The sequence below is a fragment of the Typopeltis vanoorti genome, chromosome 12, assembly GCF_054136105.1.
Source record: "Typopeltis vanoorti isolate ZY-2024b chromosome 12, IOZ_Tvanoo_1.0, whole genome shotgun sequence".
Lineage (NCBI taxonomy): Eukaryota > Metazoa > Arthropoda > Arachnida > Uropygi > Thelyphonidae > Typopeltis > Typopeltis vanoorti.
This window is the reverse complement of record NC_143560.1, coordinates 97,316,304-97,336,747: the sequence shown is the minus strand read 5'-3', so window position 1 is coordinate 97,336,747 and position 20,444 is coordinate 97,316,304. Positions and strand designations below refer to the sequence as shown.

The 20,444-nt window shown below is 36.0% G+C and overlaps 1 protein-coding gene across 4 annotated transcripts in view; it reads right to left on the bottom strand.

Moving 5' to 3' along the window:
- LOC150101039 (uncharacterized) overlaps positions 1–20,444 on the bottom strand; it is a 592,625-nt gene that overhangs the window by 55,728 nt on the left and 516,453 nt on the right. For all 4 annotated transcript variants that reach the window (XM_090401634.1, XM_090401633.1, XM_090401632.1 and 1 more), the window contains exon 25: positions 6,441–6,520. In XM_090401634.1, coding sequence (XP_090257760.1) covers positions 6,441–6,520 — 80 coding nt within the window. The remainder of the gene's footprint in view (positions 1–6,440; positions 6,521–20,444) is intronic.

The following is a 20,444-nucleotide window of genomic DNA, read 5'->3' as shown; positions in this document are numbered from 1 at the left end:
TAACCACTTATAGGAATTCTTCTTTGAGTTAATTCTTCAATCCAAATTATGAGCACTCGTTCCGTGTTTTCTCATAAAGCATCAGTTGAGTATGATGATAATTTGGCACTTAATTTCGTGTTAGAAATGACAGATTTTCTTATTGCGACTTCATTCTTTTTAATTGCTCTTATAGTAGATTCGCCTAAATTAAAATGTTCAAGAATCACCGTTGATCCTCTCCTTTTGCTAAATGATCTAAAATTGCGATTTTCATTTCCAAAGAAAAGCAATTTCTTTGGTGCTTTCTTTTTCTCCATTGAGTCAAATTTAATTAATTATTAATTAATGATCAATTATTAATAATAATAAAAAATCAGTTAAATTAACAATTAATTATTAATGAATACATTACAAAATAACCAAGGTGTTCCATGAAAATTTCAGGATTTGTGAAGTGTTTCCATCGTAGGAAAAGGTTGGAAACGCTGGATTACCCTATTATTAGAATGGATTCGCCTTCTGTTGACATGGACAGAAATGTCAAAAGGTCTTGTATCTGTGGGTGTGTACCACATAACTTCAAATCCACATAGAAAGAGACCCGAGCGTATTACTATTACTACTAATAATAATGTTAATTTTTTAATGATAATTTAAAGGATATTTTAAAATGGAATCAATATCATCCAAGCTAATAATTTAGTAATTATTTATTATTTATAATACTGCACTAGTTTTTTGATTAACATCCTCAGAGGATTAACTAAACAAAGAGCTCTTAATCACATCTACTAAAGATAGAAGTAAATTTGCAAAGATGGTTGCTGAACTTTTAGGAAATAGCACTTAAAAATAATCTCTCTCTTAAACAACTTTTTTACTGATAATGCATTGCAGCCTTCAGGTACTCAATTCCACTCTTTAAGCAAAAACTCTACAAGGGGGGGTGTTCCAAATGTAATGCTTTCACTGTGATAGTTACCCACTCAAAGAGATCTTCTTCTTCTTGGCTTCCTGCATTAGGCAATTGTTTGCCTGTAACATTTTCAGGGGTTTAAAAAGTCTTCTAAAGAAGACTTTTTAAACCCATCTCCTCCTGGTTGTTCTTTAAAAAGAAGACCCAAGAGGAGATGGGTCTTCCTCTTGATCGGTGTCCCTTTGGTTTATATTTCCAGGCAATATTTGGCCATCTGTCCTCATTCATTCTTTCTAGTTTGTGATGTCATCTGTTATGTTAATTATGGATATCAAAGAGATATTTCAGTGAAATAAAAAACAAGAGTCTTAGTCCATACTTTATTTACATGCATTATTTCTCAGTATATTTTTCTTTTCTTTTCAATATATTTCATTTCAAAACAAATTTTTCAAAGCTCACAATATAACTTCTGTTGTTGTTGTTTTAAAACCATTTTATTGCCTCTGCATTGATCTGCTTAAATAAAAAAGATATCCTTGAACCGTATCTTATTTTCAATTTCAGAAATAACCAGTAATCTGGTGGAGCCCAGTCTGAATGGTAGAGAACATGTCCCAGAAGTCAAAATCCAGTATTTCTGATACCTTATATGAACATGTGGAGCCTTATGTTGTCATGATGCAAAAGTAATGGATGTTCCTTCACAGCTAACATAGTAAACTCATTATTTAAACTTTCTCAAGGTCTTCACATAGCTCCACAAATTTACTCTTATCCCCTTTCACCATACAATTCATGAATGAATGAATGATACTTTTGCCATCCCAAAAGACAATCAGCATGCACTTTCCACAGGAAGATAGCATTGAATTGTTTGACCTTCATCGAGAAAGGATAGTGATATTCTACAGACTAAATTTTCATTTTGGGATCCCACTTATGGGCCATCCAAATTTTGTTCCCAGTCACAATTTTGTGAATAAAAGTACTGTACATTTAAATTGTTGGAATAGCCTCATACAATTGTGCATATGGCAAGTCAGGTAACACCACGTGACTATGCATATCTGGATATGTTTGTACAATTGTTTTCAGTTGTATCAAAACAATCAAGCAAATGTAATAAGAATAATTACTTTCGTTTCCTGATGTTTTGACCTTCATATTAAGGTCATGATCTGCAGTGTGTGTGTGTGTGTGTGTGTGTGTGTGTATAGAGAGAGAGAGAGAGAGAGTGTGTGTACAGTTACATTACAATTCAAACAGCATGACAAAGTGACAATGATTAGATCAACTGTTACTCTACTGGATTTTTCATAATAAAAAATTATTTCATTATAAAAAATAACAAAAAAGTTATTAAATGTTTAAACCCCCTTCATGACTTATGGGCTACCCTGTACTATTTTCTGGTGGCTCTCAGTCAGCCACCTTCCCCTCTCTTCGTGCCATTAGCTTCATATTCATTCCCATTTGGTCCAACTTATGTAACAGCTTTCCATGTGGTAACCTGTCAAATGCCTTTGCAAAATCTGGTATCATGATATAGCTATTCCTAACTTGCTGTTCCTCACATATTCCTAACCACTCATTCTTGAATTCCACTTTTAACCAATTTTTTTCAGTACCTTAACCACTATTCCTGAGATACAACCTGTAATTTGATCCTTCTGTATTAGAGCCTCATTAATGTAAAAGAACTGTGTTGTTCTCTTTCCACTTCCTTACTTACACTGATGTTTCTCAATATGCTGAGCACCTCTTTATCTACAGCAATTCTTATATCAGTGTTTGTCGCTTCTGAAACTGCAGTATCTTCACCTGGATGATACGCATTTGCAAATCGAGCACTTAATATCTCAACTATTTCTTCTGCTTCTGTCACTTTCCTACCTTTGGCTATGATAAGGTTCCTTCCATTATCATTCTGCCTCATTCTTTCTACATATTGACAAGACTCCAGGATTTCCATTATCTTAATTTCTTCTCATAATTTGTATTAGCCTTTCTTACCATGCTAGCCATTATTTTTGCATGAACTCTGTACTGCTCATGAACATTCTCTCCAGAAAGGGTTTCACCCCCCCCCCCCACAGCTCCTGCTTATGATGCTACTTATTCATTTAGTTCCTACCTGGTTTATCCTCCTGGCCCTGGGTATTCAAGTCTGATACTATTTATCTCCAATAATCCCTGACCATTTTCCATTCACTACTGACATTCTTCCTTGTAGCTTCTAATATGACTGCATAGTCCCAAGCCACCTCTAAAGTTTGTTATAACTGTTGCATTTGTAATTCCACATATAATCCTTCTTAACTGATACCTCCACATATTTAACAACCTTTCAGGACAAGACAGCATGATCACTTACTCTGAACTGAAATTGAGATGCTATCTTGGTTATGAATGTATCTTCTGATGATGTTACCAGATCCAACACTCTCAAACTCCAGGTCACCTCCATTACATGCCGTTTGACAGTTATCAGCTGGTAAATGTATAGATTACATTTCCTGTCTTACACCCTTTCCTCCCTCTAATCCAAGTCTCTAAGCTATGCAAGTTCTACAAGTATGGTTATACAAGAAAAATATGGGTTGGAACAAGATGAATTCAGGTCAAAAAGTAGTAGCTCAAGATCAGATTTTCAGACAAATAACTGAATATAAAACAAGGATCTATATCTGAGTTCTGTATATATGGAATAGACATATGGCAAGATGATGTGAAGGGAAAAGATGTTAAAAATGTTGCAATTATATTAGGTAACTAGGGCATTATAGAGTTATCTAATGGTCTATATTTAAGTTGTAAGTCAGTAGTTAGATGATGGAGGTACAGGAAAATGGTTTAATGTAAAACTAGGTGTAAGAAATGGCTGCAAACTAACTCCATTGCTGCTCATCATCTATAAGGATCACATTATGAAGGAAAGTGGCATTGAGTGAAATCAAAAACATAAATTATAACCTCAAATCTTTACTTTATCCGGACGATGTTATACTCTGGAATAAATCTGATAAAAGTCTTCAGGAGCCTTTAAATAGCTATTGCAAAAAAAAAATTGGCATGAAAATCAGCAACAAAAGGATAAAAACTATGAAAATGGGCAGGAACATGGAAAATGTTAATTTTCCACGTTCCTGCCCATTTTCATAGTTTTCTTCATTTAAAAACATTGAAAATGTTTTTAAATGAAGAACCTGTAGAAGTAAAATATTTCAGCTCTTATGTATAATTTTAAGTGAGAATGGCAAATTAAATATGGAAGTAGACAACAGAATAAGCAAAACTGTATGGTGCAAGTGTTGGAATAAATTTATTATTATTATTACGGGCAACTCCCCCCCCCTCTTAATAAATCTAGTTTCCCTGAGTCTGTACATCCACTTCCACATCATTCATCAACACTTTTTCAAGCCTCCGTACACCAACTCCATTCAAATGTAACCCATCCATCTTATATAAGTCCTTTCGCCCATCAAACTCATTCCACACATCCACAAATTCCACACCACTCTCCATGCATAAAGTCATTGGCAATTATGGCCCTCCTTCTAAACACTTCACTGTCATACCACGGTAAAATACTCACCATCCTAACTCTCTCACTCTTCTCTTTTGCTACCTCAAGTAATTCCCTCACATTCTCTATCATTTCCATTTTATCTTCTTTCAAATCATTTGTTCCTGCCACGATTATCATCTCTTTCACCCTCTGTTTTTGCACTCGAATAGATTCGCTGACGTCCTTTATGTTCGCACCCGACTGGTACGATTTTGTCAAACTCTCAACTATCACACCTCTTAATAGCGAATCCCCATACAGCACTCACTCTTTCATTTTACTGATGTTTACGAACATTCTATTATTTGTCGTCACAGACTTTAGCTGGTTATTAGTCGGTACGTTCAGCACACATTTTTTCATATGCTCCAGTTGCCTTTTTGCTCTGTGTATTGCTCGGTTCAAACGCGCAATTTCACTACTCGCATTTATCTCACCATTTTCATTATCAATCAAATCATCCATTTGTTCTGTATTTCTACCTTCATTTATACTTTCAACGACGCTCTCACACCTATCTGGCACTACCACGCAATTCTCTATCACACTGCCATTTTCTACATTCTGACTATCGTTAACGATATCACTCTCGCCACCCAAAACACGCTTGAGATCCTCATTCTCCTTACACTTTCTGCACATATTAACTCCACTATCGCCCTCTAACCAGACTCCCACCGCTCTTCACAAGGCATACATCTCACAGACAGCACATTGCATAAATTTGTTTACATCAAAACTCTTAAACAAACATGGCGACCTGGCCGCCATTTTTTTCTTTATCAGTGCCATATGTACGCTGTCTTATCTTAAAAATAATACTTAAAATAACAGAAAACACACAAAAATTGCACAGACACACCAAGAAACAAAAAGCAAATAATACTACTTAAAATTCTAGTAAAATTGCCAATGTTAACACAAAATACTACTAATCTTTTCAGGAGCTCTTGATAAGCCGACGATCAAATCAGTGCAACACCAAGCGACTCCGAAATGGATTTATAAATTTTTAAGAACAAAACACTAAACTAAGCAGTATATAACAGTTCAAACTCATTATAACTTAAGGTCTAAGAGATGGGTAGGAAATACAACAGTAGATCAAAGGCTAGAGATCACAGACATGAGCTCTGAGAGAAATTAGAGAGATAAACAGACAGTGCAAATGGTAAAATCATATTAAAAATGAATATATTAGGGAAATGGACATTGTTGGCATTCAAGAATGCATGATTGACTGATCTGGGGTTTTATGGCAAAAGAACAGCAACAGTCATACTGCACCAGGATAGGTTACAGCAGGTACACAGAGCAATTATTTATTTATTTAATTTTTTTAAAGAAAATCATTAAATGACTAGCCAGTCTTGTTTTGACATACTCATAAATAAAGCACCATAATATGCAAAAGCAGGGGTAATCCCTTTTCAAATTCCATACCCTAAAATAACTATAAAGTCCCACTGTTTGATTCTGCTTATAAAATGCTCAATGGCCAATGTTATTAATAAAATCTTATTAGAATCATTATAGGAATAAGCAAGTTCAATGGTAATCATGTGATAAACTAGATGATAGGCAAATTAACCAGAAGAACCCATACAATTGACAGCTATAACATACCATGCAAATAAGATTAACTGAAAGCCAAGCTACTTTGGTGTGACCGGCCATTAAGCCTAACATGCAAGGGAAAATGGGAAAAGGGTTACAGTACTGCCATTATAAAACTCACTGAAGAGATGTTCTTTGAAAGGGAATCTAAAAGTCTACTTTAAAGGATTTTCTAACTAATAAAGGATAAAGGCAAGGCAGTATTATTACTTTTCTCAGTAAAAACATTCTTATCACTTTTTTTCCAACAGCAATGAATTATCTAATTATTATAAACTATGAACATGAATGATATCATACATTAGATTATAAAGTACCTTATATTTCTTAAAATGCTGTATTAATACTTACACTGGGATGACCGATCTTCTTTGCGAGTGGTTCATCATCATCAGAACTGTCAATATATACCATCAGCGGTGATGCTGTAACTGAAAGGGCAATATTTACAGCAGCAATATTAAATATAAATCTTACTAACACTAGAATTTAAGTGAAGTAATGCATTCTTAGGGATCAAAACTTTTTTGTTTATATTAAGCCCACCATACATGGATAGTGGGTTGGGAAAGGAAGAACTTGTTTATATTTGATTTAAAAGACTGTATATTGTATTCTTTGGGAATACACATCAGGCGGAAGACCGTTCCACAATACAGCAGAAGCAGGGATGAAGGAGGAGGAAAAGAAACTTGTTCTGTGGGTTTCAAGGTGCAATGTGAAGGGATGTTGAGCAGCAGCAGCAGCAAATGTTCCAACAGGCTTAGTACTAATTGGGGGAATTATCGATGCTATTTCAGATGAACATTTGCCATGGAAATATTTATAGAATATACATATTGCAGAAACCAAACGTTTGTGCAAAAGTAGGAGTGAGTTGGTAAAAGATGGATCATTAATGTCTAACTGTTCTCCTCTGTATTGAGTCAAGCATTCTGAGGGAGATTTTGGGGTCCTCACCCCATATGTGAGAGCAGTATTCAATAGCTGGATGGATTTGTGATTTGTATAAGGTTAACAGCTGTTCAGGGGTAAGTAACATCTTGAGCTACAGAGAAATCCTAGTTTTTTTTAGAAAGTGAGGATGCAATGGCTGTGATGTGTTTATGCCAAGAGAGGCTTGATGTCAGGGTAATTTCAAGAAAGAAATCTCATTTTGTCTGGAAATTTGGGTATTATCAAAAATAATACTGAGAGAAAATGGTTCTTTTTTTGTGAGAAATAAGACAAAACTGGGTTTTACTAGCATTGAAATTCACAAGGTTATCTGAGCCCCATTGGAGGATGGCTTGGAGATCAGAATTGAGGACAGTGGTGGTTGATGTTCAGGAGGTTGAGATGAGTTGTGCAGAGTAAGGTTTATCAAATGAAAGGGAAAAGAGGAGTGCAATGTGCTGTCATCTGCAAAACTGTGTATTGGGTTGGAGGTCAGCTGAAGTAGGTCATATATATAGCAGGAAGAGGGTTGATGAAAGAGCAGAACCTTGTGGAACTCTAGCATTAGTTGTATGGTGAGAGGATAAGACTACAACCAGCTACAGAAGTCCTGAGACAGACCAAACAATGAAAGTTTGCTTAGTAAGCCTTTGTGTCAGACTGGTCAAAAGATTTGGAGATATCAAGTTCAACCACTTGAGACTCACCAAACTTCTCCATGACATTTGTCCAGATGGGTGACATGTGAGCAGATCTTCTGTTGATCAGCAGCAATGGAATCCATACTAATGGTCGTTTATTAGATAGGTAATTCTCAACTCCTACACTGCCTTCAAGGTACTGTAGGAGTTGGGAATTGATGATTTTCTCCATTACTTTAGATAGGACTGAGGTGAGTGAGATAGGGCAGTAGTTAGATGGTAGTGTTTTGTCACCCTTTTTTGGGAATGGGTTGAATATAGGTCAATTTCCAGGTTGTGGGAGAGATACCAATGGAGTAAGAGAGTACATACAGGCTACATAGGATAGGATTGAAGGAATGCCATCAGGGCCAAGAGACCTTTTAGATGGTAGTGATGTGTCACCCTTTTTTTGGGAATGGGTTGGATATAGGTCAATTTCCAGGTTGTGGGATAGATACCAGTGGAGTAAGAGAGTACATACAGGCTACATAGGATAGGAGTCAGTTCTTGTACTGACTCCTATCACTTGTGCACAAACCTTCAGGACAATTGAAGGAATGCCATCAGGGCCAAGAGACTTTTTTTGTGTCTAATTTGGACAGTATTTTTTTTCTGGTCTCTTTCTGCAAAAGGATATAGGGGGCATTGCATGTTGGGCATTTGGAATGGTTGGGGGGGGGGATTTATGACTGTCAGTTATGCATGCATTGGAAGCAGAGTGTGAAGCTAGTAGTTTGGCTCTTTCTGTGGATGATGATGTATCAGAGCCATCTGGGTATGACAGGGGTGGGAATAGTGTTGGGTAGAAGTTATGACCAATTGTTTTTGGTAAGAGGCCAAAAGGCTTGGCTGCTGTTTGGACAGATGCTAGTTTCCTGTTTTTTGCTCTTTTGAACTTTGTTTTGGAAGCATAGATAGTTTTTTTTTGCAACTATATCAGGCTTGAATATAAGCACTAAAGAGGATGGAGTTCTTGATGTGAGCCAGTTATGGTATGTTTGATTTTTCATTTGTACAGCTTTGGCACATGTTTTGGAGAACCAGGGTTTTAGGAAACAGTAGTTCAGAGTAGTGTGGAAAATGTATGTTTCCATGCCAGTGAGGACTACTTTGATGATACATATGTTTGGGTTGGAAGGCCAGAAGCGATAGTCCAACTGTGGGAATGAGGCATAGAAGTCACAGAGGCAGTCCCACTTGGTACTGTTATAATGCAAACTACTCTTGTATGGGAATGGCTGTGTGAGCGTTGGGGAAGAAGATGAGCAACATTTTAAGGATTTCCTCCTTAAAATCTCCTAGGAGGATGAGTTAGCTGTTGGGAAAGTGGGATTGGAGAAAATCAATGTTTAAGGAGAGGAAATTAGAGAGCTCAGGGTGATTGGTGGCATTAGGGGAATAATAGAGGCAACAAATGAATCTGACTGAGTTGGGAAGGGATATTTTCAACTAAAGAAGTTCAAAGTTGGGAAATTCTAGGTTGGGTGCTCTCTGGCAGGGTATGTTAGAGCAGATGTATGCACAGATGCTACCCTTGGGTTGAAAGGAGTTAAACAGTGTGTAGTTTGGAATGTTGAAATGAATAATGCTGGAGGGAGGTGAGATCTGAGTATCTGTCAAAAAGAGAACAACAACAACTGTACAAGATATCAAACAAGTTACTTCATTTCTGTACATATGTGTGTGTATTATATGAAGTTTTACTTGGCTACCGAATAGTGTAATTCTATGCAACTGCCCCCCCCCCCCCCCCCCATTTCCTTCGCTGGTTAAGGTTTCTGGTCCAAGTGCATTTCCCTGTAATGTCAATCTTAATGGAATGAATGTGTACACTTAACTTTAGTTATCTTATTCAACTCTATTTTTTTTCTCTTTTAGTCATAATTTTACTCATGAAAGACTATAGCTGGAATCCTGCTAGTGAACAAACATGGTATTTTTACACTCTGATTGTTCAGATCTCCAATAGTTAGGGTGTAGCTTCAGACTTAGAATGAAAACCATTCAGCAACTAAAGACATTCATATATATATAAATGAATTTAAATGACTATATACTGAGAAAGAAAAGTTTAATGTTAAAATTTAATGTGTTTTATACTAGATCTGTTAATATATTTTATCATGTCTCTGTTATTTTTTATGTAATTCTTTGCCTGTGATACCTGAAGAAGTTGAATTTCAACGAAACTAGTCGTATCTTAACATTAAACTTTTCTTTCTCGGTATAGAGTCATTTAAATTCATTTTTATATACACTTTCTACTGAGTAAATTATGATCAATAACACACACACACACACACACACACACACACAAATAAATACAGGTATACCACTGATACAGGTCCAGCAGCAGCAGGTCTGACATCTCCTTTAGTCCAGAAAAAACATTACAAGAGAGTCCACATGAAATTCTTTTGAAAAGTCCAATGGGCTGCCACAGATGTTCTGCATGGTGTGCATTCATTTACTTGTTTATATCTGTAAGTGCTGGTAGTGATCCCTTGATTTTGACTGATTTTTTAAACTTATTTTGCTTACATAAACCCACAAAGCTATGGTTTCTAAGCAAGGTACATTTCACAGCGATGGTGTCAAGATAAGAACAAGTCGATATCAATATAAGATAAGGTAGAAGCATTGAAACAACTCGAGTGTTTCAATGCTTCCAGCATGGAAACTATATTATATATATGATAATGGTTCATCAGCTTTTTTTGATATAAAGAAGCAAAGAAACAAAATACTGAAATTCTCTGCTGACAATAATTCCAAGAAGCACATGAGCATAAAAAAATATATGAAAAATGGTAAGACTACTTGAGCATAATCGAGTGATGTCAAAATGGTTTCAGCAACGCTGGAGTGATGGGCTGGAATTGTTAGGTAGCATGTGCAGGCAAAGTTATTCCATAAAGAACTTTTATTACGATAGATGGCTTCAAAGGATTAAGAAGCATCTTGGAATTTCCCTGCATGAAGTGTGTGTGGGGGGTGGGGGTGGAAAACAGTTTGCAGTCAGCTAAGAATTTTTAACTAAAGAGCACCTTCATTAACATTAACATTATACAGTGTATAATGCTAATGAAACTGCATTCTATTAGTTATAAACTATTTATCATTAATTAACATTAATTAACAGCAGAGGATGAAAAAGAACCCACAAGATTCAGCCAATCTAAGGATGCAGTTATTAGCATCCTACGGTGCTCAAAGACATCAGGCATGCACAGATGTAAACCATTAATGAAAGGAAAAACACTTGCCCTAGAACCTTGAAAGGAGTTAACAATTACCCTTTCCAACTCAGTCAGATTCATTTGTTACTTCTATTATTCCCCTATAACATAACAAATTAAAAAAAAAAGCTGGATTATTATTGGTAGAGTTTGTTGAGAGCTCCTGATAAGAGAAGTGTTATTTTAAGATAAGATGTGTTATTCAAGTGTTAATTATCATTGACAATTGAATATTACATAGTTTTGTTTGATTTTCGTATCTTAGTGTGTCTGTTTGTGTATTTTGGTGTTGTTTCAATTATTAATTCGATAAGATACGATAGCACATGGCTCTGGTAAGAAGAAAAATGGCGGCTAGCAATAATGGTAACATAAAGGAGATTATTCGGTGTACTATCTGCGAAATGTATGCGTTGCGGAGAGTGGTTGGACTATGGTTAGATGATGATAGCGGAGTGAACGTGTGCAGAAAATGTAAGGAAAATGAGGAATTAAAGTGTGTTTCAGGTCGTGAGTGTGATATTTTTGTCAAATTTCAGAATGTAGAAAATAGCAATATGATAAGAAATTGCGAGGTTGTACCAGAGAGCTGTGAGGGCGTGAATGTAGAAAAGTGTGAATGAAGGTATTAATACAGAGCAAATTAATGGTTAAACAGATAATAAAACGGATGAGATAGATGCAATGAGTGGGATCGCACTGTTGAGCGGAGTGATACACAGAGCAAAGCGGCAGCTAGAGTGTATGCACAAATGTCTACCGAGTGTACCAGCCAATAAAAAAAAGTATGATAGGAAAAATAAGAGTATGATTGTGAACGTAAACAAAATGAAGGAGCGAGTGCTGTATGGAGATTCGTTAGTATGAGGTATGATAGTAGAGAATTTGACAAAATCGTACCAACCTGGTGCGACCATTAAGGACGTGAGTCTATTAGGGAGCAAAAGCAAAGAGTGAAAGAAATGATAGTTGTGGCAGGTACGAATGATTTGAAAGGAGATAAAATGTAAATGATAGAGGACCTGAACGAATTGTTTGAGGTAGCAAAAGAAAAGAGTGAGAGAGATAGGATGATTAGTCTTTTGCCACGGTATGACAGTGAAGAGTTTAGAAGAAGGGCCATAATTGCAAATGACTTTATGCGTCGGTTACGCATGACGAGTGGTGTGGAATTTGTGGATGTGTGGAGTGAGTTCAATGGGCAAAAGGATCTATATAAGATGGATGGTTGGCATTTGAATGGATTCGGTGTAAGGAGACTTGAAAAAGTGTTGTTGAATGAAGTGGATGTGCAGAATCAGGGAAACTAGATTTATTCAGGGATGGGGGAAGTAGATATGTAGACCTTAGGGAAGCAGTTGAGTGTATAAATGAGTATAATATGCCCGAGCAAATAAGAAGGACAATTAATCAGAATGGGATAGTTAGTATAAGGCATCAAGGTAGGGATGGGACTAACGGGCTTCTAAAATTCATGTATACTAAAGCTAGGAGTATTAGGAACAAGAAGGAAAAATTTTTGGCCTTGGTTGGCACTTCCAGACCACAGGTAATTGGCATTAGTGAAACATGGCTGACTGAAGATGCTATAGCTAGTGGGATTGAATATGAGGGGTATAGTGTGTTCAGGAATGACAGGGAAAATAAAATGGGGGGGGGGGGGAGTATTATTGATGATAGCTGATGAGCTGCAGCCAAGGAGAATAGCAGTTGAATTGCAGGATACAGAAAAGAGCACATTTGAGGCCATTGGGTGTGAGATTGAAGCAAGCAGAACAAAATATAAATTAGGTGCTGCTATAGACCACGTGATGGAATAGATGGTGGAGATAGTATACATAAGCAAATAGAAGAAATGAGTAGAAGGAGGGTAATTATTATGGGAGATTTCAACTATGGTAGAATTGACTGGAGGGAGGAGAGGTCACATGGGAGGAAGGAATTGGATTTTATGCGGTATTATATGCTATAATTGGATTTTATGCGGTATGATATATCGCATAAAATCCAATTACATGCGACAGCATGTAATGGAAAATAGTAGGGGTCAGAGCGTGCTTGACCTAGTAATTGCATCTGAGGATCTGACTGTAACGAATATGACCACATTGCTAACCACATAATTGTGTGGTTAGCAAGGGTGTTAGAGCTAGGTTTTTTACATGGAGAGTAGTAAATGAGTGGAATAAGCTGCCAGAGTCTGTTGTGGGTGCCATGACTGAGTTCAAGGTGAAGTATGATAGATACTGTGAATGTTGAATAGTTGTTCTTGACATGTTGTTGGACCTCCCTCAGTCAAAGCTGTATAACTGAGAGGAGACCTCCACACAGCCTTTAAAGGAATGTGGAGAACAGACCAGGGCTTCTGACCTAATGTTCAATCCTCACCTTCTCGTAGTGCACCCTGTTGGGTATCTCCTTGGATACTGAACAAACAAGGATGGGCTGGCAATTTTGGATTTAGCCGACCAAATTGTATTCTTATTGGTTAAACCAAAATAAAAAATGATGCTACAACATGATAAAATTTCATGCTGGCTGAGGCATCACCCGTTTAAGCAAGACCACCATTGTTTTCGGCAGGGAACCAGGGCGAACAGCGAAAAGTCAGATACTGGAATAAATCTGAAAACACACCCGAACTTAACATCACCTGAGTTAAAGATCGGTACTATCAACATAAGAAACCTGAATGGCAAAGAAATGGAGCTAGCTGAGGAATTAGATAAGTACCAGATTGACATAATAGGGGTGATTGAAACAAAAAAGACAAAAACTGGTGAGATCTTTCTGAGCAATAAATACAAAATGTTATATTCAGGCAATGACAATCAAGGAAAAGAAGGAGTAGCCATAGTATTCAACACAAAATACGAGGCTAATCTTCTTGAATGGTGTCAGTCTCAAGTAGAGTAATGTGGGCAAATATGAAAATGGGGAACTGGACAATGAGATTTATTTGTGCCTATGGTCCCACAGAAGGTTCTACTAAGGTAAAAGTGGAGGAATTTTTTGAGGCTTTAGAAAAAGCAACTGAGACAATGAAAAGGAAAATTTGGTCCTCGTTGGGGATTCCTACTATGCTATTTAGATCATAGCATAGTATGTTATTTCCTACTATGCTATGATCTAAATAGCATAGTAGGAAATGATTGTGAGACATACAAAAATATTTTGGGAAAATTTGGAGAAAAGAGAAAAGCTAATAATAATGGCAAATATCTGTTGGATTTCTGCTCATGACATGGACTGGTTATTACTAACACCATGTTCCAACATAAAAATGTGCACAAATTCACATGGAGAGAAGAGGCTAGGAATAAGAAAAGTCTCATTGACTATGTTATTGTTGATAGTGATGTTTTCTCCCTGGTGCAGGACACCAGAGTGTACAGAGGATTTGAAATTGGAAGTGATCACTATTTAGTCTTGAGCAGGATAAAATTTAATTTCATATTGAAAAGAATAACATGTAAAAAAGTTTTAAAGCCAATAAAAGTTGAGCAGCTCTCAGATGTAAACTGTAGACTAAAATACACAAAGATTATTGAAGAAAAAATGAAAGAGTTTGAGAACAGTAACCAAACCTTGGAGATTCAGTGGCAAGCCTTCAAGAAAATACTGATTGATTCAGCCAGAGAGGCATGTGGTGAGGTTGGTTGTCTGCAAGGATAGAAAATTAGATCTCCATGGTGGACACAGGAAGTTAAAGAGGCAGTGAAGGAAAAGAAGAATGCATATCAAAAGTTCTGGCAAATAAGTCAGCTTGTGTTCTTAAAGAATACAGAGACAAATGCAAGAATGCTAAGCACAGTGTAAAACTAGCTAAACAAAAGTCATGGAAGGACTTTGGCAAGAATATAGAAAATAAATATCAAGAAGGTGACAAAATATTCTGGAGGTTGTTGAAGGAGCTTAAGAATGGAGGAAAGAGTGCTGTTAAAGGAGTTTGAGATGATAAAGGTGACATGAAAACGGGAGAAAAAGATATCCTTGAAGTATGGAGTAATTACTTTGAAAAACTGCTAAATGAAACAAGCAGTGATGACAGCACAGTGATAAAAAACAATGACCAGGAATACATATCCGTACTTTAAGTAGAAAAAGCCACCAAAGGCTTGAAATGTGGAAAGGCAGCACGGGTAGATGATATTCGACCAGAAATGCTGAAGTATGGTAGTATAAAATTCTTACATTGGCTGCATTGCATAGTTCAGAAAGCCTGGACAGAGGGACGAATTCCTGATGATTGGAGTAGAGCTTTAATAGTAGCCATATATAAAAAGGGAAATAAAACTGAATGTGAGAATTGCAGAGGTATTTCCCTACTGAGTGTTCCTGGCAAGATATATGCAAGTATACTTGAGAAGTGGTTGAGAAGAATTGTGGAAGAAAAGCTTGGTGAAGAACAAGCTGGATTCAGGCCAAATACTTTACGACAAATAGTTGAGAAATCGTGGGAATATAACAAAGATCTCTATTTAAGTTTTGTAGATCTGGAAAAGGCATATGACAAGGTGCCAAGAGAGAAGCTATTCAATACACTACAGTGTGTCAATGGGGCATTATATCAAGCAATACTTAGTCTTTATTTGAGTTGTAAGTCAGCAGTTAGAATTGAAGGAAGTACAGGAAGATGGTTTAATGTTAAATCTGGTGTGAGATAAGGATGTACATTATCCCCTCTGTTATTCATTATCTATATGGATCACATTATGAAGGAATGTGGTATTAAACCTGATATCAAAATTGGAGATGTTAATGTCAGCTCTTTGCTTTATGCAGATGATGTTATACTTCTAAATAAATCCGCTACAAGTCTGCAAGATTCTCTGACTAAACTGAATAATTGTTGTAATAGATATGGTATGAAGGTCAGCAATAAAAAGACAAAGACAATGAAAATAGGTAGAATTGTTGAAAATGTCAACTGTGTTGTGAATGGAGAACCTGTGGAACAAGTAAAACATTTCAGCTACTTAGGCATGATTTTTAGTGAAGATGGTAAATTAAATATAGAAATAGACAACAGAATCAGCAAAGCTGGTATGGTGGGAAGTCAATTGAATAAATTCATATGGAATAAGAGAGAAATTAAAATTAGCTGTATACAAAGACAGTGTTCAAACCAGTTTTAACTTATGGATCTGAGAGCTGGGTCAGAAGTAAAACACTTGACCAAACACTAGAGACCGCAGATATGAGAGTCCTGAGAAAGATTATAGGCGTGAACAGATGGTATCAATGGAAATATCATATTAAAAATGAGGATATTAAGAAAGAACTTGACATTGTCAGCATCCAGGAATGCATTAGCAGAGCTAATCTCAGGTGGTATGGCCATTTAAACAGAATGGGCGAAGAAAGATTAGCAAAACAAGTATTCTCTGCCAAGGTTGACAGCAAAACGACCCAGAGGAAGATCAAAATATAGGTGGATTGATATAGTACAAAGTGCCTTAGACGATAGAAATATAAGATCTGATAATGTTGGAGTCTTGACAAGTAACAGACTGATTTGGAGGAAAATTATAGTTAGGAAGTTAGTAAATGATGTAATTTTTTTCATGTAGTACTATCATATCCTGTACACCCCTTGAGGGTACAAGGCAGGAATTTGATGATGATGATGACAATAATTACATTGAAATGATAATGTTGGAGTCTTGACAAGTAACAGACTGATTTGGAGGAAAATTATAGTTAGGAAGTTAGTAAATGATGTAATTTTTTTCATGTAGTACTATCATATCCTGTACACCCCTTGAGGGTACAAGGCAGGAATTTGATGATGATGATGACAATAATTAAATTGAAATGATTTAAAAAGTCGTTTTTTTTTTTTTTCTTTTTTTGTGCCTGAAGCCTGAGAACACTTCACATCTGTAGTCCTACCACAAGACTCCAAAATTCTTCCTAATGAACAATTTTGCAATTTTGAAGAAACTTTGATTGAGTGGATGCACTCTAATAAGGAAGAACCTGTTGTTCATCACTAAACAGACCCTGAAATTATGGATTTTCTGAATCCTGATAAAAACAATGAAAGTGAAGCAAACATATATGAAAACTCGCCTGTCAAAAATTAGGGCTGAGAACGCTGCAAGCAGAGTACTTTATTAGGGGTAATTTGCTGCAAGTGGTCAATGAATCTTCGGAGGAGGGTATGGGTGTAATGGTAGATAGAAAATTAAAGTTTAGGAGTCATAGTGCTAAGGTAGTGAAATCATAATATTGGATAACTGCAATGTGACAAGAACACCACTAATGTAGAAAAAAAGAAGTTATTCTCTCACTTTACAATGCTTTAGTAAAACCACATCTGGGTTACTATGTTTAAATGTGATCAGCTAGTGAATGGTTCTAAAGAAATGAAGAAGCAGTCAAAAAAGATTCAGCAGCAGAAAACAAAGATAATAGGTGGTCTATGAAATTTTGCCTAAAGGAATGTCTTCTTGAAAGTTTGAGAAATAGAAAGAGGAAAGGAGAAGAGATAGGAATATACAAGTCAGTAAGTGGATCTAATAGGGGAAATTTTGCAGCTCATGGTAGGTGAGAAAAAACTTGTGGTCATTCTTGGAATCTCAGTAGGGATATAGTTCGGAAGCATATAAGGTATGGGTTTTTATCAAGGATGGTAGGCTACGCAGTTAGCCATGATTCTAGATTGGTGGAATCCTTACTGGTGATCATGATTAACTGGTAGGAATGCAGACTGACAGCAGACTTTTCTTTCTTTTTCTTTTTTTTTTTAAATAGGATGAATATGCATTTGCTTTCACACATTGAGATATCAGCTGAGTATAAAAGATTGTAGAAACAATATAGGGCAAATGTTAGCCCTGGAGCATAACATTTGAGTACAACTGGAGAGAGATACTATCAGGAATAGAAGACTTTTTTTTTTTAGTGTCTAAGTCATGTAATATTCTTCTGGTGTCTTTTTTTTGCAGAAAAAACACTGGTATGGCAGGAGGTAATTTGGCCTGGTTATCTATGCAGCAGTTGGAGAAGGGCAATGCTAGGAGGTCAGCATTATCTTTAGGTGCTGTAGCAGTGGTGCTATCTTCTGGATGAGAGAGAGAGAGAGAGAGAGAGTAATTTTCCTGCCATTAAGCATCTGTTCTGCTAGCTTTTTCTGATATATTCTATTTAAGCAACCACCTCAGATTAGCTTTACTCACATAAAGAGTAGTCACCAACTTAAGTGAGTTATTTTCCTTAAACTTTATGTAACTTGAATTTTATGAAAGTCAGATTTAACCCCCCCCAATCATATTTTAATCACAGCCTACTGCCTATGTGTATGTATTTGCTGTTTTAAGGATACTTGTGACATAAGACTGAATGATATATGCATGTAAACACAAGAAAGATATTTAATTAACCAAATATTTCGGTCTGGAAATAGCAGACCATCTTCAGTGGTATTACAAGAACAGTTTTAAAAAATACAAGCTAGAATACTAACAATAGATTGTTAAAAATAGAACATGCCGCATGACGTTATATCACTAAGTATTAAGTATAAAACGGAATATTGAAGTAAAGTAAAAAAAAAATAATGAGTAATCTTGATTAGACTTTCCCAGATTTTTGATATAGATATAGTCATTACGATTCAGGTTGGGGCGATGGAGCAAGGCCTCCACGCCTTTCCTTGAACAAACATTCGAACCTATAACGGGATCTATGTAAGAGGTGAGTCCTGGACCAAAAGATGCTGTGGTCAGTTTCAATCCTATGTTGAGCCAATCCAGACTTTTCAGGTTTGTTGTGAAGAATGGAGGATTGATGTTCTTGGATTCTTTTTTCAAGAGAACGTCCAGGCTGTCCAAAATAGGAGAGATCACAGTTGCAAGGAATTTGATAAACTCCAGGAAGAGATAAAGTTGAGCGTTTGTCTTTAGGAGAAGGAAAATGAGAAGACAATTTGTTAATAGGTGAATACGTAGTTGTTAAATCATATTTCTTTAAAATTCTTGCGATAGGTTCTGAAATACCGGAGATATAAGGAATAGGCACTCGACGTATTGAAACTTTGTTGTTTTGTGGAGGATTATAAGAATTGAGAAGATGTTGAGTACTTTTTTTAGAAAAGCCATTGAGTTTCATGTGTAGTAGAAAGTTCTTTCTATAGATAATCAAAAGCAGAACAATTAGTTTTGGCTCTTCTGATGAGGCATTTTATAATTCCGGTTTTTTGACATGGATGATGGGCTGATTCTTTAAGAATATAACGACCTGTGAACGTTGGTTTCCTGTATACTGTAGTTGTAAGAATATTTGAAGGTGACCGGATGAGGAGAACGTCTAAAAAAGATAACTGGTTGTTTTCTTCTATTTTTATAGTAAACTTTATACGATGATGCAAGGAATTAATATTGTTTAAAAAAGAAGGTAAAGAGTTTTTGCTGTGAGGCCAAATGGTAAAGATGTCATCTATATATCTAACCCAAAAGGAAGAATTTGGGTAATTCTTGGTTAATATTTGGTTAATTAAATATCTTTCTTGTGTTTACGTGCATATATCATTATGTGTATGTAATAGTTCATTAAAATGGTTTAAAGATTATTTCTGTTAGTTTTGTTCACAGATGCACACACAAATTAGATTTTAGTATGCAATTATTAATGCAAAATAATATAATAAAATATACATTGTATAAGAAAATAGAAACAAATATTTATTTCTGCTGTTCAACTTTTCATACAAACTATCAAGAGATGACTAAACAGCGGCTTCTACCTTCTCTTCATAAAGCTCTCAATAAAAGGTTAAAATCATAATCTCTTTCTCTTTGTACTTTTATGACTATGAGGCATAAGGATTTATCTTCCAAATGTTGTTTTTTCCACCTTATTGCTGATACCATAAATTTTTGTCATAAAAAAGTAGTATGTTTTGAAATCATTCCATCATGGAAGCATCACATTCAAGAGTGTTGCATGTGCACACAGCAAGGGAAACGTATGGTAAATTTTTAATGCTTTTATGTTCTTTTAATGCATTTTTAAAATTTAAATGGACATTTTTAATGCATACTGCAATACAAAAATCCACTTCAAAAGCTTCTAAATATATGGTAGGACACATTATGTACCTGGTACAGAATTTAAAAAAAAAAAATTCTTTTCTTTCTTCTTCTTTATGTAGCTTCCTCAGTGAGAGGGTGCAGCACCATGTCCTTCCAGTTCTCTCCGTTGGTGGCTTTCCTTTTTGTTTCTGCATAGCCATGTGATCCTGTCCATGATCTTATATCTTCAAGCCATGTCCTTCATTTTTTGCCTCTTGATCATTTTCCCATAATTTTTCTTTCTAAAACTGTTAATATCCTCTGTCCTGCTGAATCTCTCAGTACATGCCCTGCCAATCTCATCTTTCTCTGGATCATTTCCTGTAATAAATATCTCTGTGTTCTCATTCTCTGTAGGACATCTGTATTTGTCACATGTTCTGTCCATGAGATTTTCAGAGCTCTCCTATAGCACCACAT